Consider the following 25,892-nt stretch of genomic DNA (forward strand, 5'->3'; position numbering starts at 1 on the left):
AAGGGGATTTTTAAAATTCCTGGGGAATGTAAAGGGTCAGTCACATGGTTGGTTACCTGAGGCCAGGGCAGTAGAGTTTGAACTGATGACCAGAGTGGCTAGAACAGGCATTGTGGGATACTGTCGAATAATTCTGGAGGCCAGTCACAGCGCATTGGGTGGCCACACTGGCACCGCAGCGCTGCAGCGGCAGCGCAATACTCGCTATTCCTCTCGGAGAGGTGGAGTACATGCAGCGCTGCAACCACGGAGATACAGCGCTGCAAATACCTTGCCAGTGTGGATGGGGAGTGAGTTACAGCGCTGGGGGCGGCTTTACAGCGCTGCAACTCGCAAGTGTAGCCAAGGCCTTAGAGAAGAAGGGAAAGACCAAAACAGTTTCTAGTAGACTCAACATTTCCTCCCTCTTTTGCTGTCAGAAGCAGCACCCAAACATACAGGAATCATGACATGGATCAAGTTTTATGTCTTGGGCTTTTTTTTCCCTTTTTTTCTTTTGACAGTGTAGGATAGTCTGGTCCTTCAACATTCTGTCATAATTTTCATCATTTGTTTAGAGCGGGATGAGTCAATGATTTCTTTACTGGTGGGCTGGGTAAACCTAATTTCAATTCTATTGCGTGTATTTCCACCCCCACCCCCATTCTTGTTATGTCACTTTGACGCTAACTGGCTATAAAACTGAGTCCACCATCGCAAAGAGCAGTGTTATAATTTTTTTATATTACAGTATCACCTAGAGGCCTCAATGCATTAGATGCTGTACAAACATATCATAAAAGACCGTCCCCATTCTGAATTGCTTACAATCTAGAGAGACAAGGTGGAAGGAAGTTACAATCCCGTTTTACGGAACTGAGTTAGAGAGATGAAGTGACTTGCCAGGAGTCTCACAGGAAGTCTGTGAGCAGAGCTGGGAATTGAACCTAAATCTCCCAAGCCCTGGGCCAGCATCTTCACCACAAAGCCTTTCTTTCTCAGGCTCCATCTTTTCTGTTCATCAGGATGTGGATTGAGGAGCAATTTGCCCTGGCAGCTCTGGTTTTTACTTCTGTTGTTTTTAGTGGGGGAACTGAAATGCCACAGCAGCTCTGGTTTTCAACTGGAACACATTGTTTTATAAATGTAAGCCTGTTCACAGCCCCGTGATGAAAACAAACTTGTGTTTTGATATAGGGTCTGTTTATATGTTTTCCAGACTTATTTGCTTAGCTGTTAATCACAGCCTCCTTGTCAACTGCTCAGCTAGAGCTATAAAAAGCCATTGAGGTATAATGTTTCTGGAAATATTTGCTGCCTTTATTTCTATTCACTGGCGGGGGAAGAGTAATTGTTCTCAAACAGGTACAGTAATTAGTTGGCTGTCATCAGCTCTCTTGCCTCTAACAGGGCTGTGATGTCATGTCTGATAGATGGACACTAGCATTTTGTGACTCTGTTCATTGTTAATTCACTCTCCCAGAACAGCTCAGCTGTGAGGTTTCCATGCATGCTTGGCAGCACTGATACCAAAAACATCTGGTCCAAGAATATAGTTCTTTTGCTGGCAGCTGTATGAAAATGATTTTGTACATAATGGAGAAATGCCAAACACATTTACTTGTACACTAAAGTACACAGCCTGAATACCTCTCTAGCAACACAGTATAGATGTACCGAATGAAAGCAAAACCTCAACAACCAATTTATATTCTTAGCAGGCAGGAACATGCGAACAATCTCATGTACCTACCTTACCAGCTGTTCTCAGTCTGGTACAGGATAAAAACCTCTTCAGCACTGTTCTTGTCGTCCACTGTGCTGATGGGTTTGCACAAACATAAGGTTAAACTTAACATGGACTGCCATCCCTGAATACGTTTCTCTGATGGCCACGTTTATTGTCACTGACTGGGATAATGTGTGTCTTGTCTGCATCAGCAGCACCTAGTATATGCTGAAGAAAATGTTAGCAGTGAATCAAGTGACTTGATTGTCTGAGGATAAATTATAACTTGAGTGATTAGGTCTAATATTTATACTAGACTGATGTAATAATCATCTTGTCACTCAGTTGTAAATCATTCTATTATGGTTTTCCCTTTTAATGGTTAATTTTCCAAGTACAAACAGACTGTAAAGATAAAATATAGTCTGCTGAGTTAGAAGATGTGTTCCTTCCTGCTTCTGTAACCTTCAGGGTTACGTACATGGATCCTTTTCTTATGAGAACAAGCAATTCGAGCAGAAATCTTTGCTCCAGCGGAGCTGCTCTGAGCCTGTCTTTTTTTTTCTAATTGCTTCCGTTATGCCACATAGTTCATTCACACAGACTAGTTCAGCTCTTTAACTTTTTTCTCGAAGGTGTCTCTTGACAGAAAGCTTCAGCCAGGCTACAGAAGAAGACAAAAGGGCACCAATGGTGGATCTGTTCTGACATCAGTTGCAGGCTCATTTTTACCCTTTGCAATGAGAGACACTCCTCCCAAGGAAAAGTGTCAGGGGCTTCTGCACAGCCACAGTATCCCTTCTTGCAGTCCTGTGTGAGAGCACACAGAAAGTTAAAAGGCAGAGCAGTCAACTATTACACAACACCACAGCCACTAACCCATTTTTTGGATGGTAGCCTCTTGGGGGCAAGGATGGCATCTTCCCATGTGTTTGTATAGTGCTTATTATACAGTGTCCCCACCCCAGCCTGACCTTGTCGTATAGATGCTATTGCAACATAAGCCGGGAGGAATTGTTCTTACTAAATGCTGCTTGTGGTCAAAAAAGATAAAAGAATGTAATTGAAATTTTAAAGACTGTTAGTAATTGCTGTGGGGTTTTGGGTTTTTTTTTTGGGGGGTGGGGGGGATGTTGATGAAATGTTATAGACATTTCCAGGGGCTATTGAAAATTGAATTTTTAATCAAAAACTCAAAATTTGGCATGATATTGACCAGAGCATCCAAAAAGGGGCTGAGATTACTTTTAAGTTAAGACTCTTGGTAAGTGCACTTACTCACTGTGTCCCTTAATTATGTTTGTAGAGAGGTGTGCAGATTTTGAGGTGCATTTTATTATTAATTTACATATCCTGGCTACTTCATTAAAGAAATCCTATGTTGAATGAGGCTACTTATGGTCTCAAGCTAGACCTTGGCTATGGAGCCTGTGGTGGTTACAGCTTGGCTCCGTATGTGAAACTTTCCTCTTTGGGTATAAACCAGGGTGTGTGTGCAGGTCACACACAGTCAGTATTAAACATGGCTGTTAGCGACACCAACCTGTTACCTAGATGTTTGGAGACTTGCTAGCAGAGTATTAGACGTTGTTTTGTCTGGCAGTTTACCTCAATAGAACTTCTTTTTTTTTTTTTTTTTTAAAGTGTTAAATTTGTTTCTTCATAGTGTGTGTTAAGTGAAGTGTTACTCTTTAAGTGGTTTGCCAGACGGGAGACAAAATGTTTTAAGTGTGTTTTTATTTTTTAAAGCCATTTTTCTAACACGACACCCCTGACAGCGTTACCTTTGCACTTTGAGGCACTTAAAGGAGAAACAGAGCCGTCACAATGTTTTAGGCTATGTCTGCATTGGAGACCTTACAGCGGAACGGCTGCAGCTGTACGGTCTCCTGTGTAGCTGCTTTATGCCGACGGGAGAGCTCTCCTGCTGGCATAATTAAACCACTGCAAATGAGCAGTGGTAGCTATGGTGGCAGGAGAGCATCTCCTGCTGACATAGCGCTGTCTGCACCGGCACGTCTGTTGGTGTAACTTATGTCGGTCAGGGGCGTGGGTTTTTTACACCCCTGAACAACAAAAGTTTTTCCAAAAAAAGTGCCAGTGTAGACATATTAGTGAGGAGTATTTGCTTAATTAAAGCCCGATCAGACTTTTTGGAGCTGGATGGCCCAAGGGATTAGCAATCTGATACAAAGCTATTTCGCCCCCAATCTGTGGTTTTGAAGTCATCTTAGGTTATTAGTAATCAACCTCTCAGTGAGTCCGCCAATGGCTATTTGGTGGCCTTTGAGAAAAGGGTTGGTATTTCAATCCACTTGTTAGTGGCTGAGTGTCAGCATTGCACCAACCATCATGGTTGGCACCCAAAGGATACTGAAGTCTGCAAAGAGAGAGCATGGGTTGATTAGGTATGGACACTGAATGGACTTGTAAGCCCTAAATGTGGCCAACCAAGAACACAGCAGACACTCATGTTAGTGGATTGTCATTGGGAAGATGACATTTTCTAAAGATGGACGATATCCGTGCCATGGCTGTCAGCCCCTTACCACTCACTGTTCTGCTGAAACTAACATGTACAGGACTGTGTTGGCATAGTCAATGAGCAGTCATGCTGCCAGCGGGGAAAGAGAAGTGTGTTTCACATTTCACATGGCTCCATGAATTGCAGTACAGAGCCCCTTCATTGCTGTCTAACAAATAATTACACGTGGTGGACTATAATTTTTCTTTAAAAACTTCCATACCATTTCAGCCCCTCCCCTCCAACCTCACCTCCTCCAAAATAAGGCTACTAAATAAAGCACAGAAAATGGCAACGTTAGTTTGCCCACACAGCCTTAACTCTGCCTTTTTGATGGTGTGCATTCTGATACCATCTTTGATTGCATGATCATATACTTTTTTTGGTTTTCATAGTTTCTGCCTCATTCATGGCAGATGCTGGATGGTGAATGAGGCAAGACTGTAGTGAGTAAAGCCGGAATGTGCCAAACCATTGCTTCATTCACTGGATGAGTTGGATGGCTATAGCATATGATACATGGGGCCGTACTTTGAACAGTAAGGAGAAAAATATCTATTTAACCTTGTTCCCTGAGCTCTGTGTGACTTGTTCGCTGAGTGTATCCTGTACACTGAATGAGTAGGCTGTCTTGTGGAAATGATTTTTAATGTACTTGTTTAGTTATAGACTATCATAATGCATGCACAAGGCCAGAGCTAGGGATGCCAGGCGTCTGGTTTTTGACCGGAACGCCCGGTCGAAAAGGGACCCTGGCGGCTCCGGTCAGCACCGCTGACCGGGCCATTAAAAGTCTGGTTGGTGGTGCTGCGGGTCTAAGGCAGGCTAGTTCCTACCTGTCCTAGCACCGCGCTGCGCCCCGGAAGCGGCCAGCAGCAGGTCCAGCTCCTAGTGAACAGGGGGCGGGGACTCGGGGAAGGGGTGTTCAGTTTTGTGTGATTAAAAGTTGGCAACCCTAGCCAGAGCTAAGGTTACACCAACTTTTTCATTTCCTGACATGGGTGCTTCACTTTTCCACATGAACTTTGCTTTAATATATTTTTGTGTGTGACATAAAACAACAATGTACACTAACATGTTTAGTCTTCCCAGCTTACTTCTGCGTCAAAGCTGGCCTTCCTCCGAGGACAGAAACACTGCCTCACTTTTTTGTTTTTGCACAAGAAAATCTTTCTTTATGGCAACCACATCTTTTTTTTGTCAGTGGTCCCCCATATAGGAAAATCAGTTCTTTATTTCATTTGTGTTGCAGTCTCGTTTTTTACATCCCGTAGCTAGAATTTTCCTTTAATCGTGTAGGTTTGAAGATCTGAAATATGATTCTAGAGCAAGAGCAAATATTTTTAATACAAGTAATGGGGATGCAAAGTAATGGTAATGTAAGAAGAGTACCGTACACTCCACATTTTGAGGGAGCTCAAGAAAGTTAAAGGCTAGTTTGTTATCAAATGTGTAAATAATACAGATGTGATGAAGATGGACAATGAAATTCTACAGATGAGATAAATATGCATTTGAGAAGTAAAACATTAAGTAACCATGACCAAGAGTCAGGACACCAACCTAGGAAATATTTTGAAGGGGTTTGCCCTGAGGGGTTGCTTTCGTGGTTGCCCTCAGCAAATACTGTAGTGTCTTTGTCTTAATAAAGTCAGTTGCAATGCACCCCTAACATTACATAGCTTCTTTCAGTTGTGACCTTAATGCAAGTCATGCAGTGAGTAATAAAGGTGCCAGAGGCAGAATGAGATGAAAGAGGGAATGTCCTAGACATAGAGATTAGGGGAGGAAGTCCTTTTAGGGAGACAACAAATGAGTATTGTCTTTAAGTGGTTTTGGCTCCTATTTTCAGGCAAACGCTTCCAGCCTGTGTTCACACAGTGCTGCTTGCACAGGCTGCTTCAGGCGTTGCTGAAAATCCTTTTAAAACCATAACCATCTGTCATACTCCCTTGTGCAGTTACCTTTCACTTGCAATGCTATCAGTGGGGCTGTGGATGTAAAGCAGGAGTTTTCAACTCATGTGCTCTGCAATGGCTGCCTCGAACTGTACCCTCAGCACACAGTAAAGAGAACACTGTCCCAATGGTAGAAAAGCCCCGCTCTGTTTTGAATGCAGCTGTGTATTTTTAACCCATTTGGTAGAAACTTGAAGCAAAAAGGTGCCCAGGTATATGGTTGTGAAGGATGGTCCTGGTGTCCTGGCCAGTTCCAGTGAAGCGCGGGTTTTGCAATAGCAAGAATATTCTTGTTTTCTGCAGTCCATTCAGGACACTGGGCCAGTGCGTTGCCATTCTCCTGCTGTGACGATGATATCAAGTGATACACGTTGAAGCAGTTTTGGTTTGTGGGCAAGATTGCATGGATATGGTTTATCATTCACTTCATGGATCAGGTATTGCCATAACATGCAGGGTGTTTTGAAAATATTTTAGTTTTTTCCCTGTCTTAGGAGTATAGACTCAAAACACAGGACAGCTCAACGGGTGGTTTTTGAGGCAACTGTAATTGCTGTGCAGCTCTCCCTTGTAGGTCAGCTGCACAATGCTGGGCCTTAGCAAGACGCTCAGGAAGTCACATACTGCAGTCAAGGTTTTTGGAAGACAGTGTCCACTAAATGCTTATTACTCCTGGTGGTTTCTTCACCTTTTATTTTTATTTATTTAAAAAGTGAAGCAGACATTTTGTATTGATTCTGAAAATACCTCTAGAAAAGATCTTTGAAGCTGCAGAGTTTAGCTGTCCAGCGTAGTAGTTCTTCATGTTGATCTGTTCTAGCTACTTGCATTTGGTGGGTTTTATTCTAGTTGCATTGTGTTCAGATATGCCATATCTTAAAAATAGCTAATTTAAATAATTACTGTGATGTTGTGCAGTCCATATGGTTTTATAAGAATATGATAATAAGTGAATATAAGGCAACTGGGATATGCTTCATGCAAAAGGTCTCTTGTAAGGTATCATTACAAAAGCTTATAATCTACTGAGTGTGATCATCCGATTTTGTATAAATGTACCACTCTTGTATCTAAAACTAGAAATATGAAATATAACTCTGAGGGCCTATTGTAATTATGCAAAGTGTGGGCCATTAATAGTGGTTTGGAATCTTGATGATTCACATTAACCAGGACCATATTCTGCAGATGGCTATGTTTACCTGTAAGTTTTCCTGTGTATGTGTGTACTGGCAAGTGGGTAAGGAAGTCTTGCAGTGACATGTGATCATGTCACCTGAACTGGAATCCATCTTTAACCTGGTGCTTTTCCAATGGGGGGGGGGAGGGGTGGAAACCCAGAGGGACAAAGGGTTCCCGCCTTATGCAAAAGATATATATATATATATATATATATATAAGGGGTGGAACAGAACAAAGAGGGAGAGGAGCCATCATGAAGAATCCCCTAGCTATCACCTGAGCTGGAACAAGAGCTGTACCAGGGGAAATAATTGTGCCCAGGCCTGGAAGGTATCCAGTCTGAGGAAAAAACGTCCTAAAGCATCTCTGAGGGTGAGATGATCTGTATTCAGTTTGATTAGACATAGATTTGTGCATTTTATTTTATTTTGCTTGGTGACCTTACTTTGTTCTGTCTGTTACTACATGGAACCACTTAAATCCTACTTTCTGTATTTAATAAAATCACTTTTTACTTATTAACTCAGAGTATGTATTAATACCGGAGGGAACAAACAACTGTGCATATCTTTCTATCAGTGTCATAGAGGGCGAACTTCTGTGAGCTGTTTTCAGGTAAACCTGCAGCTTTGGGGCAAGTAATTCAGACCCTGGGTCTTTGTTGGAGCAGACAGGAATGTCTGGCTCAGCAAGACAGAGTACTGGAGTTCTGAGCTGGCAGGGAAAACAGGAGCAGAGGTAGTCTTGGCACGTTAGGTGGCAGCTCCCAAGGGGGTTTCTGTGATCCAACCCATTACAATTACATTAGCTGATTATCGCATTGCTCTGTGTCTAGTGAGAAGTACTGTTACATAGCTATTGGGTGTGCTAATAATGCATTTAACACACAGAATATCTGTTGGGAAGGGAACAAAAACTTTTGTAATTTCCAAGTGCAAGGTATACGGTGGCCGCCAGATGGCACTATTCCAGGCAAGAGTCTGAATTCTGTTTATTTGTGATGTATATGAGTTTAAATCTTGAGAAATGGTATTACTGTATTGTGTTGGATCTCAGCATAACTACTGTTGTAACCACTAGTCAATTTACAGGCAAGGTCCTTTGTTAGAATGACTATATTTAGAAATTCCTAGAGATACTAAATGGCCTTAAAATATTAAAGTAATATCTGTAGTTAAATAATGAAAACTGGAGAGGAATCCACTTGATTTAATCATGCAGCCCTTACAAAAATATAGCTTACTGCAAAAATTACTAGTAATCAGACATTCTGTCACAAACAGCTGGTGAATATATAAGTGAAAACACTTAGAACAGTGGTATCGCAGGCAGAGACAAAGAACGTTTCTATGGGAGTTTGTATCACTGATAATGGCCTACAGTGGTAATTGGTGCCAGCTGCATAAAATCACTAAGTGGGGCTTACCAGCTGCCTCTGCCTTCCAAGGAATAGGATGTAGCCTTGTATTTCTTCCTGAGAGGGAGACTTTCTCTCCGCAATCATTTAAAACTTACTCTTTGTCTTTGTGACCAGTGGTCTCTGGAAATTGACAGAATAGTAGTAACTGTGCATGGAAGATAGTGTAGGCTGGAGTGCCAGCTTTCAATGCACCTTAATCCTAACATACAACAACCTTTCTGTTCCAGCCCCAGGTCTTTTCTGGGCAGATGTTGCCAGTCATGTTACAAAATATCCTTTCAGTGAAGCGTGCGTTAATGAGTAGTGCTGGGTGGGAAATAGTTTTCCTGTCGTGTGAAAGCTTTCAAGACTTCCAAGTTTTTCCCCATCTAATAGTGACAATCAATCTCAAAAAATTTCATGAATTGATTAAACCAAAAAAATATTTTTGGATTGGGTCAATCAAAACATTTCATTTAGATTTTGGCATTTTCTTATTTTTAACCTTGTTTAATATAAATAAACTAAAATTTTAAAATGAAAAGTCATTGTGCACTGGAAAATGGAACTTTTCATTTAAAAAATGTCAAAGTGGAAAGTTTTATAATCGGGAGATTGCTCAAAAGTGATCCTTTCCCGTGGGCAATTTCACTTGTGACAAATCAGCATTTTCTGATGAAACATTTAGTCAGAAAATTAGCAACCAGCTCTGCTAATGAGACCACCCCATTTTCGTACTATTATTTGTATTGCCATAACGCCTAGAAACCTTAGTCCCATTTTTCTGCTAGGCATTGTTCAAACATTCGCTGTCCCTGCCTTGTAGAGTTTACAGTCTAAGGTCCCAATCTAGCAAACGCTTACGCATTGTAACAACTTGCAGTATTGGGGTCTAAGTACGTACTACAGTAAAACCTGCCAAGAGCGACCACTCATGGAAGTTAGCACACCAGCGAGCGGAGGTGTTCTGTGGCCTCTGCAAGTAGGTGCTCGTGACAGTGGTCTCTCTTTACAAGTGGTCTCTAAGGGCAGGTTTTACTGTACTTGCAGCCAAAGAATGATTTCAACCTAAAGGCTGACACATTAATCCTTGGGTTCAAAAAATTGTAATGCTCAGAATTAAGATTCAAGTAAGCAAATATAGTTAAATGGTTATGTATTTTTTGCCTTAAATGGTACTTGATTGTTTTTAATGATATTCTACTCCTGAGGGCATTCTGCACAAAAAAAATTTAAAAAAATTGTGCACAGTGTTTTAAAATTCTGCAAATTTTATTTGTCAAATAAATGTGGAGGCTCCAGCATGGCACTGGGGAGCACAGGTCACTGGCTGCACAGAAGTGGGAGATCACTGTACAGCTCCCCCCAACCCAGACATGGAGTCAGTGGTGAGGCTGCACCCAGTGCATGGACTGGGCCTGCAGCAGAAACACCGCCAGGGCCCTGCCCTTCCGTGCCAGGTGCACCAACTGTGGCCAGGCAGGCTCAGCAAGGCAGGATCCAAGTGTGGAAGGTCTCAGTGTGTGGGGATCCAGGTGTGGGTTGAGAGGGTTCTGTGTGGGGCAATCTGGGTGTGGGCGGGATCTGGATGCACAGGGGCTTGTTAGGGGGTTCTGGATCCAACGGTAATGGGACTCTGCAGTGGGGTCCAGGTGAAGGTGGTTGGGGCTCAGCTGCAGCGGGGAAGGTCTGGATGGGGGGGGGAGATAGCGCTCAGCAGGGGGGTTTGGGTGTGGACGGCTCGAGGGATGTGTGTGTCCAGATGCTGGGGGAGTGGGGTTCTGAGTGCGGGGGGGGGGGGGGGGGTTTGAGGATCGGCAGGAGGGTCTGGGTAGGAGGGGGTCTGGATGCACGGGGGTTAGGTGGATGGGGGAGCAGATCTCTGTACAGGGATCCCTCCCCCTGCAGCTGAGGAACAATGGGTACAGGAAGGGGTGTGTGTGTGTGTGTGTGTGTGTGTGTGTGTGAAAGAGAGAGAGAGAGTTTGCAGAGCTTCCTGCAGCTGGGGGAGAAATCAGAGGGTGGGTCTGACCCAACCCCAGATGCCATGCACAGGGGAAAAGGAAGTCCCGTTCTCCCCAGCCCAGCTAGGACTAGCAGCTGAACCCAGCTCAGGGTAGGTAGCCGCATTTTCCGCAGTCCTGCCTCCTGCCCCACAGTGATTTACCTCTCTGCTGGCTGCCCTGGGCACCCAAAACGTACTGCTGGGGAGGGGCGCATGACAGCTCTTGTGGCTTCCCCTTTCTTCCCTGTCAGAAAGTCATTTTTCTGCGGGGAAGCAAAGAAATCTGTGGGGGACATAAATTCTGCACATGCGCAGTGGCACAGAATTCCCCCAGGAGCAAAGTGTAGTACCTGTCCTTATCTGTTTAATTGCTGTATGATACCCCATTTTAATTGTTTGTACCTTCAGGCCAATGGAAGAAAAGCTTTTTATTTTTATTCCAACGTATTTTAAATATTCAACAAACAGAAAAATATAGGTTTATTAGCAGGTAGAATTGGTCTTATTATTTCTGGACAGATTTTGGAAGGCCTTTGTCACATTTAAAAAAAGCAAAACCTGTGATATTGCTAGGCAAGTCAATATCTTTCAGACTTATGCTTGCTGAACTACTTTACCATAAATTAGTGACTCCATACATTTTTGTTATCTTTCATTGTTATTGTGTCTTTCTCTTTTGTGTGCGTAATTAGTTAATATAAATTAATATTAATATAATAGACAAAAAATTATGAAATATAATGGAAGATTAGAGTAACTTGGTTGTCAGCTTTAAAGACCGAAGTCACAAATTCCTAAGTTGCTAGGTTGAGCTGCCTACCGCTTCCCGGCTCTCCGAGCTCTGGTCAAGTGAAAAAATATCTCAAGTGGTTAGGGGGCACTAGTCTGAGTATAAAGAATGAGTTCCAACAGTGAACTCACCAAAAAATAAATAATTTAATGACATACTAGGTTATTGATTTTAAGTGGGCGGAAAAATTGAGTCCTCTTTGAAGATTTGGTGACGCTAAGAGCACCAGAGTCGTTCACCTCTGTAATCCAGAGTTCAAATTTGATGGAAACCATATGGTATGGTCTTTCTTTTGGGATGTGGACAAATGTCCCTTAGAAACTAGTCTAACAGTTTGTCGTATTGAATTATGATTGGTGGTTATTATTAAGAAAGAGGCCCAGACGTGGAAAAGCAGGGCTGCTGCTAGTCAGGGACTGAGGTACATTGACACAACTTCATGGGAATGGGATAACTGACAGTGCATTGTGTGCTGCACTCTGCTAGATTTATCCAGTTCTATCTGCCTTCCTTTTGTCATTCTAAAATTCACTAGATTTACTCCTAAAAGCTACTAGACGGAACGGAAACCCCGACCATAGCTTTGTGGGTCCAGTCGTGTTCCTGTTATGGTCGTTGTGAGCAGGACTGAGACCTGCACTACTTAGGAGTATTTTTAAATACTATTTTTGAGAAATATATCCTTTGTAAGCAATGTCTTTTTGCCTAAGACCATAAATATGTGTGACCAGCCTTCAGCATGGCCTGTCCATTATAGTTCAAGGTTTGTTGTGTTTTTGTGGATTTGACAAAAGAATACAAAAGAACTTTTGATGCATCAGAAGTCACGCCAAATAGCAGATGAGTCCAGTTACTTCAAACATCATGCCTCATAGTTAGAAATGATGAAATGTTTGTTTTTTCTCAGGAACAATGTTTATAGAGGACTCTGATTCACCATGTCATTTTAATATTTTATACAATGTTCTAAACATACCCAGCACTTACAAAACATCTTTAAAAAAGAAAACTTAAAGAAAAGATAAAAACAGGTTAATTGTGGTGCATTTGGGGTTCTTCCAGATTAATAATTAAAATAGATTAATATGGAGGACACAGTTTACGTGTAAAGTAATTACTTTTTGTTTAGAGCAGTGGGTGTTTCTTTTATGCTAAGAAAAAAGCTAAAGCAATGTGGTTAATATTTAGCTAGTGTTCTGTTACCTGACACCTGCACGTGTTGTGAATAGTATACTTTACGATTAGGCATTTTACAGATTGCAAAGAAATTTACTGTTTTTAGAATTTCCCCCATATCAGTTGCCGATACTGTGGAAGAATCAACAGTTTTGCTGGGATGTTGATGAGCTTGCCCTCCGGTCGAACTGAGGCTTTAGTTTCTCATTGCATGTGTCTTTCCCCTGTACATTTGAGGTGCAATAGAATGCAAAGTGATTGAGACCAACAAAGCTAGGCCACCCATTGTCTTGTTCTATTACAAGGTGGCCAAACTTACTGACCCTCCCAGCCACATGCAACTATCTTCAGAAGTTCAAGAGCCAGGGCATGCCTGCTGGGGCTCAGGGCTTCAGCTCCACTGCGGGGTGGTGGGGCTAGGGGTTTCAGCCCTTCAGGGAGGGGAGTCTTGGGGCTTCAGCCCTACGAGAGGTGCCTGCCCAGGCTTGGGGCTTCAGCCCCACTCCTGCGAAGCCCTGAGCCCCGGCAGGTGCATCCTGTGGAGCTGAAGCCCCGAGACCCCCCTCCCCGCTGGGCAGAAGCCAGAGGCAGTGTGTGTGGGGCGGGCGGGGGGGGGGGGGGCATGTAACCCCATGTGCTCCCTCAGATTTTTGCTAAGGTTTGCTGGCCACGCTAGGTCTTTTGGTGCCACCAGGCCTCCTCTGCACAACAATTGCTGGCGCCAGCAAGCTGGGAGCTGCGGCTGTGGAGAGAGTCAGTGGCAAACAGCTGGGAGCAGCAGGGAGAGCCCTGCTCGAGGTGCTAAAGCAGCAGCAGCAGCACCTCCTTGCAGCTCCCAGCTGTTTGCTGCTGCCTCTCCATGTGGAACTAACACCTGTGAGCTGCAGGGAGGGGCCGCTGAGGGTAAGAGGGGGGAGGGGGGATGATTCAAGCTGTTGGGTGGGAGCCTTTAAATTGTGCCCACCCTCCCCCCGGTAGGCACCAGTCGTCTCTGGCAGAAGCCCCTAGTCCCACCCCGCCGGACAGAAGTCTCCCCCACTCCCCGCACCCCCCAATCTGGGCAGGGAATGGTGGGGGCAATGGGGAGGCTCCGCGAGCTGCACTTGAACTGTAAAAGAGCTGCATGTGGCTCGAGAGCTGCAGTTTGGCCACCCCCAGTCTATTAAAGGGACTCCAGGGTTATTGTTGGTTGGGATATTGTTGGCTGGTGTTTCTCCTCACTAGTAGGTTTTGAGCCCTCTTCCTTCCTAACATTCCCTCCATAGACAGGCATACTGCCTCCAGCCATGTGTTCAGAGGTGAAAGTAAGCCGGTCCGGTACAGCGTACTGGTAAGAGCCGGTACATAGCCAACTGTACCGGCTGGGCTGCTGCTGATGGGGGCCAAAAGCTGGAGCCCCCGGCCCTTTAAATTGTTGCCAGAGTCCCAGGGCTCCCGGCCTTCGCTAACACTACCATGGGGCTCTGGCAGTGATTTAAAGGGCCTGGAGCTCCCGACCACTGCTACTGCACCAGCAGCTGGAGCCCCGGGTCCTTTAAATCGCTGCTGGAGCCCCAGCCACAGCGCTTCCGCCCGAGGCCCTGCCCCTTCCGGTCTCCCCCACTCCCAGCTCAGGACCCTCGGGAGCCAAAAAAATCTTACCGCATTATAAGTGAAACCGCATTATATTGGACTTGCTTTGATCCACCGGAGTGCACAGCACTCCACCCCGCCCCCCCACCCCCCGGCGCACTGCTTTACCGCGTTCTATCCGAATTCGTGTTATATTGGGTCGCGTTATATTGAGATAGAGGTGTACTTTCACCCCTGCATGTGTTCTGCTTCTCACCTCCAAAGCCACTCTACTCCTCCCAGATCACGCACCCCACCTGTACTTTAAACCCTTTCCAGCCCCCAGGTTTTAGCTGCCTCTAAGGCATTTTGTGTAGAGCTGGATTACATTTGGGTTGGAATTTTGCCTGGAAATGCATTTTTGGAGTTCCAAACTATTTGTAAATTTGGGTTGAATTCAGTTTGACTACGTTTTGTGTGAGGAAAAACCTTGAAAACAAATTTTGGAAATGTCAAAATGAGCCAGTTTGATACTTGGTTTCAAATCAGATTTTTTTAAATGTCACTTTGAAACAGTATTCAAAATATTCATTCACCCCAAGCAAATGTTTTTAGTGTTTTTTGCTTCGCAAAAAATGAAAAACATTTAGTTTTGGTTTCAAACAAAACAATTTTTTTTTTGGGGTTCAGCTACCGAATCAAAAAATCAATGATTTGCTAAATGTACTGTTATCTGTTGCAGAAAACCTCTTATTCTGCTCAGTTTGGGTCTGGAGAAAACCAGATGCCTTTCTTCGCCTGGGCAGGAATGCTTGACCAAGGGAGTGAAGCCCCTTCCTCTGTCTTTGTGTACAGTATCCTGTTTACATGCTGGACTCCCAGCCATGCTCTTCCTCTAGGGCCATATGGAGCAGGAGCGAACTCTAACAAGCAGTGCAAATGACTCATTCACATAAGTGAGACAACTTCCTCAGTTCCCAAGTTGTCTTCCTGATGCAGACTCACTTTGTCTGCTGCTCTTTGCAAAAGATGGGCTCCCATCCAACCCACTCCTGAAAGCACACTTCAACTGTGAAAACCTGCTCAGTGAGATTTAAATATAACTGGTCAATTTTTTTTTTCAACTTTAAAAATGTTTCAAGAAGGGGAAAATCCCCCCATAACCCTCCCAATTCAGGGTGGGTTTTTTATCCATTCTAGTTTTGAGTTGCCTTCTGCGGGTCACATTGGAAGGCTTGTCAGCAAGTTTTATTTTTTTAAAAAAATTCTATGCTTATAATAACTTTGAAGAGAGATACTGTCCTACTTACTATTACTTTTGTTAAGTGAACCCTTCTGGTCTTTCCAAAACACTCTTGTTTCAAAACACTACTTGTAGGAATCTTTCATGGAATTGAAATCAGTTACGTGTATATCTTTTCAGTCATTTATTTCTTTTCAGCATTACTGAAGTTCTGGAGAATAAATGTTTGTTTCAGATAATCTTCCCAATAAGCACTGAAGTTCTGTGGCATGAAGCCAGATTGTGTTTACTGATCATGCTGCTGATATAAATGGAACTTTCCCTTATATCTATCCATGCGTGTGAGAGAGGAGATAAATAATGTATTTGTCATAAAATATGTGCTTTTTGTTTTGTTCGAAAGGATGAAGAAGAAGAAATCAAACTGGAGATAAATATGCTAAAGAAATATTCGCATCATAGAAACATTGCAACTTATTACGGTGCTTTCATTAAGAAAAGTCCCCCAGGACATGATGACCAATTGTGGGTAAGCTGACGTTTCCCCAGCATGCTCGTAGGCTTTTTCCCTTTGGTTGTAATTTGAGGACAACAGAAAGATCATATTGGGAAAACAACATTAATGAAATGTGGTGTTTTATGAAGGTTGTTTTATTATAAATCACCCAGGCTGATTGTGCAGCCTTAACAAGAAAATCAAGCTAAAATTTGCTATTAATGTTTAATTCGCTATGTAATGTTTAATTCACCATGAAAATCTTAGATGTCTCTACACAAGGAGTATGCAGAATATACAGGAAGACCTGAAAGTATTAGAATGTAAGCTAAATTATGACTTATTTGGTGTATCAGAGACTTGATGGGATAAGTCTCATGACTGGATAATTGGTATAGAAGGGTATGGCTTGTTCAGCAAGGACAGACATGATAAAAAGGGGAAGTGTTGCATTGAACACGAAGTGTATATACACACTTGTGCTGAGGTCCAGAAGGAGGTGAGAAGTAGACCAGTTGAAAGTATCTTGGTAAAGATAAAGGGGTAAAAAATAAATAGGGCTGACGTCCTGGTAGGTATGTACTTAGACCACCAAATCAGGAAGAGGAGGTGAATGAGGCATTCTTAGAACAAACAGAAATATTTAAAACATAAGACCTGGTAGTAATGGGGAACTTAAACTATCCAGACAACTGTTGGAAAAGTAATATAGCAAAACACAAAATTTTCCGGTAGGTTCTTGAAATATATAGGGGACAACCTTTTGTTTCAGAAAGTGGGAGGAAGTAACCAGGGGGACAGCTGTTTTTGACTCGATTCTGGTCAACAGGGAGGAACTGGTAATGAATATGAAGGTGGAAGGCAATTTGGGTGAAAGTGATTGTGGAATAGTAGATTTCATTTTCCTAAGGAAAGGAGGGACTGAGAGCAGCAGAATAAGGACAATGGACTTAAAAAAAGCAGACTTCAACAAACTCCGAGAACTGATAGGTAAAGACGTATGGGAAGCAAATGGATAAAGAAGTTCAGGATAACTGCCCGTTTGTCAAGGAGACAATATTAAAGGCACAACTGCAAACTATGCAGTTGCAAAGGAAAAATGGGAAGAATAGTAAGGCCAATATGGCTCCATCAGCAGATCTTTAATGACCTGAAAGTCAAAAAGGAATCCTATTTAAAAAAAAAAAAAAAAATGGAAACATGGACGAATTGCTAAGGAGTACAAAAGGATATAACTAGCATGTAGGGAGAAAATCAGAAGGGCTTGAAGAAGGAGAAGGAGAAGAAGAAGAAGTAGTAATAATAATAATAATAATAATAATAATGAGTTACGCCTAGTAAGGGACCTAAAAGATTCTTTAAATACATTAGGAGCAAGAGAAAGATGAAGTAAAGTATAGGTCCTGTAGCCTGATCAATTATTGCTAGTGTGTATACTAGGATTGTTAATTCTTTAGCACAGGTTCTTCCCTTTCAGGCGGCTACACAGAAGTTTGTTGTTCGTTCCTGGATTGATGTGACCGACAACAGAGATGATAAACGTAAAAATAAGCTTTACTTAACATCCAAATAAGTCAGCTCATTAATATAACCAAACAGCATAACACATACAGAGAAATAGGTTTTAGGATTGATAGCAAACTCACATATCCTTAAACATTATGTAAAACAAAGCTGGAAGAATTCAGTCAGTGGAGTACATCAAAAGAAAGCAGGTCATGAACCAGTTGCTACTGTTTCAGGAACCTGATGCACCCAAAATTTAGGGAACAAAGTCAGATCTTTTTATACCCATCCTTTATGTGATCTTTCAGATACATGCCCATATCTGACCCTTTCCTAGATCATCATAACCTTTATTTCTGCCCATTATTTATGTGGTATTCCAGATAACCATAATTATAATTCTGATCACTGACCTCAGCAATTTGTGTCAATCAGTTTCTTACTAAATCATATATATCAGAGCAGTCTAGATGCCTAGTTACTATGTTACAAAATATTGCAAAAGCCCCCAACTGTCCTGTTATTTCAAGGTAAGTTTGCAGGCATGCAGTGTATCTGTTTTTCTGCTATCAACTTGTTTGTTTGCAGAATGAGAAGGTACAACTTATGACTTGTGGTTAAGTCCTGAAGCCTACTTTGGATAACTAAAAATCAAGTGTATCACACTAGGCCTTACACTCCATAAATGCCTAATATCCTTCATATTTGTGTTTTCTAATTTTCCCCAGCATGTTTCAAGTTAATAGCATTTCAAACCTATCAACACTATACCCCTGTAGTGTTGTTACAAAGGCAGAACAGGGCATAACAGAGGAGGAGAGTTAATAACTGATCATATCAAGAAGCCTGTTTTGCTTCAGTCCTCACTAAAAAGGTTAATGATGACTAGATACTCAACACAATATTAACAACAAGGGGGGAAGTGACGCAAGCTAAAATAGGGAAATAACAGGTTAAACAATATTTAGATAAGTTAGATGTATTCAAGTCGGCAGGGCCTGATGAAATTTATCCAAGGATACTTTAGGAGTGGCTAAAGCAGTCTCAGGACCGTTATTTTTGAGAACTCACAGAGGAAGGCAGAAGGGCAAACATAGTATCTATCTTTAAAGAGAGGAACCAAGAGGACCCAGGGAATTATAGAGGAGTCAGCCTAACTTTGATACCTCAGAAGATACTGGAACAAATTATTAAACAATCAGTTGGTGAACACTTAAAGGATAATGGGGTTTTAAGGAATAGCCAGCATGGATCTGTCAAAAACAAATCATGACAAACCACCTTTACTGGATATTTTGGGCGGGGAGAGGGGGATGTGGAAGAGCAGTAGCTGTGATATATATTGGTTATTGTAAGGCCTTTGACACAGTCCCACAGATATTCTTATAAGCAAACTAGGGAAATGCTGTCTAGATCAGTGGTTCTCAAGCTGTGGGTCGGGACCCCAAAGTGAGTTGCGACCGCATTTTAACAGGGGTTGCCAGGGCTGGCTTAGGTTTGCTGGGGCTCAGGGCTGAAGTCCGAGTCCTGCCGCCGGGGGCCAAAGCTGAAGCCTGAGGGTTACAGGCTTGGGCTTCAGCTTTGACCCCTTCCCCGCCCAGGGCAATGGGGCTCAGGCTTTGGCTCCGTCTTCCCCTCACAGGACTGTGAGAATCAGGCGGACTCAGGCTTCGGTCCCCCCTCCTGGAGTCGTGTAGTAATTTTTGTTGTCGGAAGGGGGTCGTGGTGCAATGAAGTTTGAGAATCCCTGGTCTAGATGAAATTACTACAAGGTTGGTGCCCAACTGTTTGAAAGACCATACTCAGAGTAGTTATCAGTAAGGCTAAGATTTAGTCACGTGTATTTTTAGTAAAAGTCATGGACAGGTCATGGGCAATAAACAAAAATTCACAGCCTGTGACCTGTCCATGACTTTTAATATAAACACCCCTGACTAAATATTTGCTGCTCCAGGGCCCCGCTGCTCTGGGGGGATCCCTGCTGCTGAGGTGGTCCCCGGAGCCAGCTCTGGGGGGGCCGTGGGATCAGCTACAGTGGCCACTGCAGCTGCGGAATTTCACGGAGGTCGCAGAAAGTCACAGAATCTGTGACTTCCGTGACCGGCTCGCAGCCTTAGTTATCGATGGTTTTCTGTCAGGCTGGGAGGGCGTATCTAATTGGGCCCACGGGTCAGTCCAGGTTGCTACTATTCAATGTTTTCATTAGTTAGTGACTTGGAAGATGGAGGGGAGAGTGTACTTATTAAATTTGCAGATGACACATAGCTGGGAGGCGTTGCAGGCACTTTTGAGGACAGGATTAGACTTCAAAACAACCTTGACAAATTGGAGACTAGATCTGAAATTCAATAAAGACAAGTGCAAAGTACTTCACTTAGGAAGGAAAAATCAAATGCATAATTACAAAATGGAGAATAACTGGCTAGGTGGTAGGACTGCTGAAAAGGGTCTGGGGTTCATAGTGGATCACCAATTGAATATGAGTCAACAATATGAAGCTGTTGCAAAAAAAGACTAAAATAATTTTGGGTGTGTTTTAATAGAAGTGTTGTATGTAGGACACGGGAGGTAATTGTCCCACTCTATTCAGTGCTAGTAAGGCCTCAGCTGTAGTAGTGTCCAATTCTCAGCACCACACTTTAGGAAAGATGTGGATAAATTGGAGAGTCCAGAGGAGAGCAACAAAAATGACGAAAGGTTTAGAAAAGCTGACCTATGAGGAAAGGTTAAAAAAACTGGACATGTTTAGTCTTGAGAAAAGAAAACTGATGGGGGCCATGATAACAGTCTTCAAATATATTCTGGGCTGCTGAAAGAGGACTGTGATCAGTTGTTTTCCATGTGCTCTGAAGGTAGGACAAGAAGTAATGGGCTTAATCTGGAGCAAGGGATATTAAGGTTAGGTGTTAGGGAAAACTTCGTAACTATAAGGATAGTTGAGGTCTGGAATAGGCTTCAAAGGGATGTTGTGGAATCCCCATCATTGGAGGTTTTTAAAAACAGGTTAGACAAATGTGTGTCAGGAATGGTCTACATAAACATGGTCCTACCTCAGTGCAGGGGGCTGGACTTGATGACTTCTAAAGGTCCTTTCAAGCCCTATTTCTATGATTCTGTGATAAGTAACTTTTTCCTTTCCCAGCTGGATAGTAACACATTTCCTGCTAATGAAGCAGAGATAATGAGCAGCAAGAGAATGTTGCCTTAAAAATAAACCAGCACCTATGATTTCTCTTTTCTTTAATGCTTATGGGATGTCCACAGCATCACCCATCTGCATTATCAGCACCATCTACATTGCATTATTCTCCCCTTAACGGTAACATTTTCATTCTGTGCCCTGAGAACTGACAAGTATTTAAAATACAGTTATTTACTGTACAGCGTACAGTAAATTGAGCCTTGTAAGATACTTTTAATGTGCGTACAGTTATGTTTAGTTAAAACATGCAGTGCCTAGGAATGAATCTAGCTTTCAGTAGTGCGAGAGATGTAAGACAGGCATGCACATGTTTTAGAATCAGCATACCTTAAATCTGTTAGTTTCTAAATCAAATATTGGAAGTCTCTAAGGGTGCTCTGAACAGAGGGAAGTTGGTTATTAGTGCTTGGACAAGTAGAAAATATTTTAAGGTTAAATGTTTTCATTTGAGTTTGCTTTGGGTAACAGTATCCAGGCCCTCAGGAAGCTGAGGTACAAATGTGCATGCAAAACCAATAGCTGTTCCTGACCCTTGTAAATACATGGAAACTGCGGAGAGAGACGGATGTGATGGTGTGATCAGTTTAACTCTTTAGCACTAGGCTTGTTGAGCAATGCTGTTAATTGAGAAAATCCAGATGCCCAGTATCAAATTACAGTGAATAAATCAGCCATTGAAGATGAGCTAACTAATATGAGACATATTCCATATACAGTAGGCACTTGCTAGAACACCCTTCGCAGTAGTGAACCTTGGGCTATAGCAAACATGGTCCCTGGATTCCATCTCCAGCCCTGCCCGCTGTGGTGGCAGGGCTGAGAGCTCCTCCTGCCTCAGGGCTGCAGGGGGAGGGGAGGGCCTGACACTCCTCCAGCCCAGGGTTACGGTGGGGTCCTGCAGTGCACTCCTCCCTGAGGCTGAAGGAGCGCTCTCTCCCCACTGCAGCCCCATGCCGGAGGAGCCGTTTCTCCTCCTTTCACTATAACCAACCCCTGGCTATACTGAAAAAATGACTTGGATCCCCAGGGGTTCATTATAGCAAGGGGGTACGATATGTCATAATAGAGACATTTGGTTTGGCTCCACTCTCTATGTGGAGACATTAAATGTGACCGTTGTCTTTGTGTGACATGAGCATTGTACCGAACATGACTGCGCCCATACCCTTAGCTCTTTTGCTGCTGTACGCAGGTGTGAGTTTTTTGCTTAATACTGGCTTTGTCCTTATGTTTCTTTTGCAGCTTGTTATGGAATTTTGTGGAGCAGGCTCTATCACGGACCTTGTGAAGAACACAAAAGGGAACACTCTAAAAGAAGACTGGATAGCGTATATCTCCAGAGAGATTCTCAGGGTGAGGAGGATACTCTATTGTGTCAGGAAAAAATACAATCCTATTTCTGTACTAACACAGGTGCAACCTAAGAACAATGTCTAGGTTGAGCTTCTACGAATAAAAGCCTCAAATTGCTGCTGTGTAGTATAATGGCAATCTTGCTGAAAAGTGGAGAACTGTGTCATAGGAAACCATTTTCCATATCGCTGTAGCACACTGACTAATATAACACCTCAATACCAACAATAACTGAATAAAAAATGAGATTTAGGCTGACACTTTCAGAAGTGCTCAGTACTGGCATTACCTCCGTTCCTCTTGAAGCCAGTGGGAGTTGAGTGAGGCCAATACTGCATGCCTTTGAAAATCCTACTCTTAATGTTTACACATGAATCTGTTCCGAAATCACACATAAGACCGAATGCAAACCGGTGTGTTCAATTAGGCACCTCTATTACTGGAGTACAGTACTAAGTATTTGTACTTTTTTGAAAGATGGCTGCCATCTATAGTAGTTTGAAAAATGGAGGTTTTTGGTTCGTTACTTTTCAAGTTTAATTTCCAGCTGGTACAAGTGAATAGTGTCTCTTGATTTGGCATTTGATTGCTACGCTGAGTAAAACTGGTCCAGCTTTCCATGGTTAATTTAAAAAGCAAAAACCTCACAACCTTACCCTCAGTACGGTATGTGAATAGAATTGCTCCAGTAATAATCCCTGTAGTTAAGGGAATTATGTTAAAGAAAAGCATAAGTGGTCCTTATGTAAATCATTGCTTCTGGAATCCACATTTGTCTACTGTGCATTTGTACACTTCTAGCAGAGTGATTTTGGGGGAGATGAGGGAGCAAAAGAAGAATCTTGGCTTCCTGCCCGAACTCTGAGCGATGGTGCAAAGTGCTGCTGTTGGGCATTTGGGCACATTTTTTATTCTTGTTTACTAGCAAATAGGAATGTGGGTGACATGAATACCCGATGGCAGCTGTATTTTAGTCACGTGGATAACTGACTTCAGTATTGTAACATTTAGCTTGACCAATGTTAAAGTTATATTTGCTCTGCAACACTTATAAGACTGTATGTAAATTCTTTCTGAAGTGCAGCATACAATGTTGTGCACATTCTAGGTCCCCATCGGGTAAAGATGTGAAGCCACATTCAGTGTATAATAAAGAGAATGAAAGTTAGATGGGCTAGTGGGCTAAAGATTTGTGCAAGTGAAAATCTAGGGGAGCGTTTGCCAAGTGGTGGTGGGGCAACTGTTCAAAATTTGAATTGAAAGAAGTAACTAGTCTTTGACCTTTCTCTGTCCTCTTATTCCATCCCGAACACACATGGACTTTTTCATATGATTGGCTGTAAAGAGGTGAGAACACATGACTATCTCCCTGGCTGGTGCAGTGTGGCATGAGGCTTTGCAGATTGTTGTGCCAAGCCAGTGCAACCAGAAGCCTTAATTTTCACAGGAAACAAATTTAACCTTAGTGTTAATGCCCAGCAGATGATGTCAAGGACATTAAACGTTCATAGCATTAGCTCGTAACCTCTGCAAGGAGGAGTTCCAAACTGTATTGTTTGTCATACTTACTAACAGTTTAAAAAAAGACTAGCCAAACTGGTCAATGAGTATTTAATGAAGAACATGTGTTAGAAAATACTGTTTTACAGCAACTTACTGCTCTTTTAACCTTCTGTAACTGTAAAGTTAAAAAAAAAAAATTAAAAATATGTGAGGGGAGCATGAGCAAGCAAGATGATGCCACTAGAGAGTATAATTTTCCAAACTGATTGCTGGAGAGAAACCAAAATCAAGTCAGTTGCTGAGACATTTGTTTGTTGCTTCACAAATTGCAGTAGACAGTAAAATACCACATACATCTTACTCCTCCCCCCCTCCACAGGACTTGTGCAGTGTGATGCTTTGGGGCATGCATCCAGGTGCTATATCCACAAAAAGCACCATCTGCCAGTAGGTTTTGTTTCCTTTGGACAGTATAAAATGCTCTTTTTTTTAATGTGGTCTGTTTTGAAGGAGAATGATCAGAGATCAAATGTATGGAGGCTAAACAACAGAACTGTAACTTAACACGTGTGCTGTTGTCTGTTGCCAGTATCCTTTTATCCCCAAACATAAATTGTGTACCCCCATTTCTTCTTGTGAGCTATCTCACATTAAAATATAGGTGGGTTGGTTCATTTCCCACGCTACATTCCTGTTCTTCTAAGGGTGACTCTATGTGACTGAACTCCAATTTCATTGCATTGAAACTTCATGTAATCTAAAATTCCCTAAAAGCTACAGCTAAAAAGCATTTGTTGGACTTTAATTGTGTACAGTATGTGCACAACCTGTGGCCTTCCTCCCTGCTAGCTTATGAAAATGTAGGCGGGTGGCACATTGCTAGAAGTCTACTGTGGATCATGTTTCATGCATTCAGGACAGGACCCCAAGAGCCACAGGAGAACGGTGTGGGCTCTTTTTAAAACATCTCTCAGGGTAACTAATTAAGTATGTTGTCTGTGTCAACTCAGACTTTTTATGAGATTGTTGCTGCAAAGCTAAGAGCCTAAACCTAGTTGTCTTCCTTTTTTAAATGAAGGGATTGGCACATCTTCATGCCCACCATGTGATTCACCGGGACATCAAAGGGCAGAATGTATTGTTAACAGAAAATGCAGAGGTAAAGCTTGGTAAGTAGGCAAGCATGTTCACTTCCTGGTTCGTTTGTTTTTTGCATGTTCCCTAACTTTATTTGATCTCTTAGGAGTGTGGCATGCTCTTTAGTACAGTAATATATCCTGTGTCATTGCTGCAGTCTGAGTCAGGACACTGGCCTTATTCCCTCCCCGTCTCTCAAGGAATGCAGGGATTCTTGCGGTTGTTGCTGGAGATTGTTGGCTCTCATGCCAAAGTCAGTGGATGGATCACTCCATGTCCTTCACTTATTCTTTGTATGACTCTACAGGTCAGCTTAGGGCCAGAATTGGTTCCGCTTCCATTGAATTTGGGCTTAGAAGCCAATGGCACAAAATTAGGACGTGGTGGATATCTTTTTGTATCTGCGTTCAGTTAAAGAAGTGTTGGCAGCTCAGGTGACAGACCCAAACATCTACGTAATGTGTACAGCACTCACAATTCGTCTGAGGCAGAAAGTCTAAGTTGGGTCCAGCCCTAGAATGCCCGTTTGGAACATTTGAAGCTATCATCATTCCTGGCCACTTCTGTTCTAGACAGAGGAGTTCACATGAGATCTGTTCTTTTATCCCTATCCCCAACCACTTACAAATTTAATTTCTCAGACATGTACTGTGTAGTTAGTGGTTTATACATATTGAGGTTTAACTACATGTTTGTTTTGATACTCGTCCGCCAGGCTCCACATCGGGGGGATGCTTCCATGCGGATTTATTTTGCCTCTTTAAGTTACTACACATTTTAATGTTGTGTGTTTGTTGTACAGTAAGGTTGCCACCTTTCTTTTGGTGAAATATAGACCCAAGTTCAGGACCTCCCGCCCAGCCCACACCTTCCTTTTAGGTGGAACTCTGAAAGATGCCTTGTCTGCTGGGATGGAAGTGCTCCGGGGAGCTACCCATTCCTTGGGTCTTCTAAGCAGGACACAGCAGCTCCTATACTGTTGGTTCAATGGGGCTTGTCTACACAGGTTTTGCACTGATTTAGCTAAATTGGTAGAAAAACAGATTTAGTTAAATGAGTGCACACCTAATACCAGTGTTTCTCAAACTGGGGCTGCCGCTTATGTAGGGAAAGCCCCTGGCAGGCCGGGCCAGTTTGTTTACCTGCCCCGTCCGCAGGT

At 42.7% G+C, this 25,892-nt stretch overlaps 1 protein-coding gene across 4 annotated transcripts in view; it reads left to right on the forward strand.

Annotated features, from left to right (window-relative positions):
* MAP4K4 (mitogen-activated protein kinase kinase kinase kinase 4) overlaps window positions 1–25,892 on the forward strand; it is a 240,419-nt gene that overhangs the window by 130,019 nt on the left and 84,508 nt on the right. For all 4 annotated transcript variants that reach the window (XM_054009944.1, XM_054009953.1, XM_054009962.1 and 1 more), the window contains exons 4-6: window positions 15,940–16,065; window positions 21,983–22,093; window positions 24,675–24,765. In XM_054009944.1, the coding sequence (XP_053865919.1) occupies window positions 15,940–16,065; window positions 21,983–22,093; window positions 24,675–24,765 (328 nt within the window). The remainder of the gene's footprint in view (window positions 1–15,939; window positions 16,066–21,982; window positions 22,094–24,674; window positions 24,766–25,892) is intronic.

This window comes from Malaclemys terrapin, chromosome 1 (assembly GCF_027887155.1).
Source record: "Malaclemys terrapin pileata isolate rMalTer1 chromosome 1, rMalTer1.hap1, whole genome shotgun sequence".
NCBI classification, from domain to species: Eukaryota; Metazoa; Chordata; order Testudines; family Emydidae; genus Malaclemys; species Malaclemys terrapin.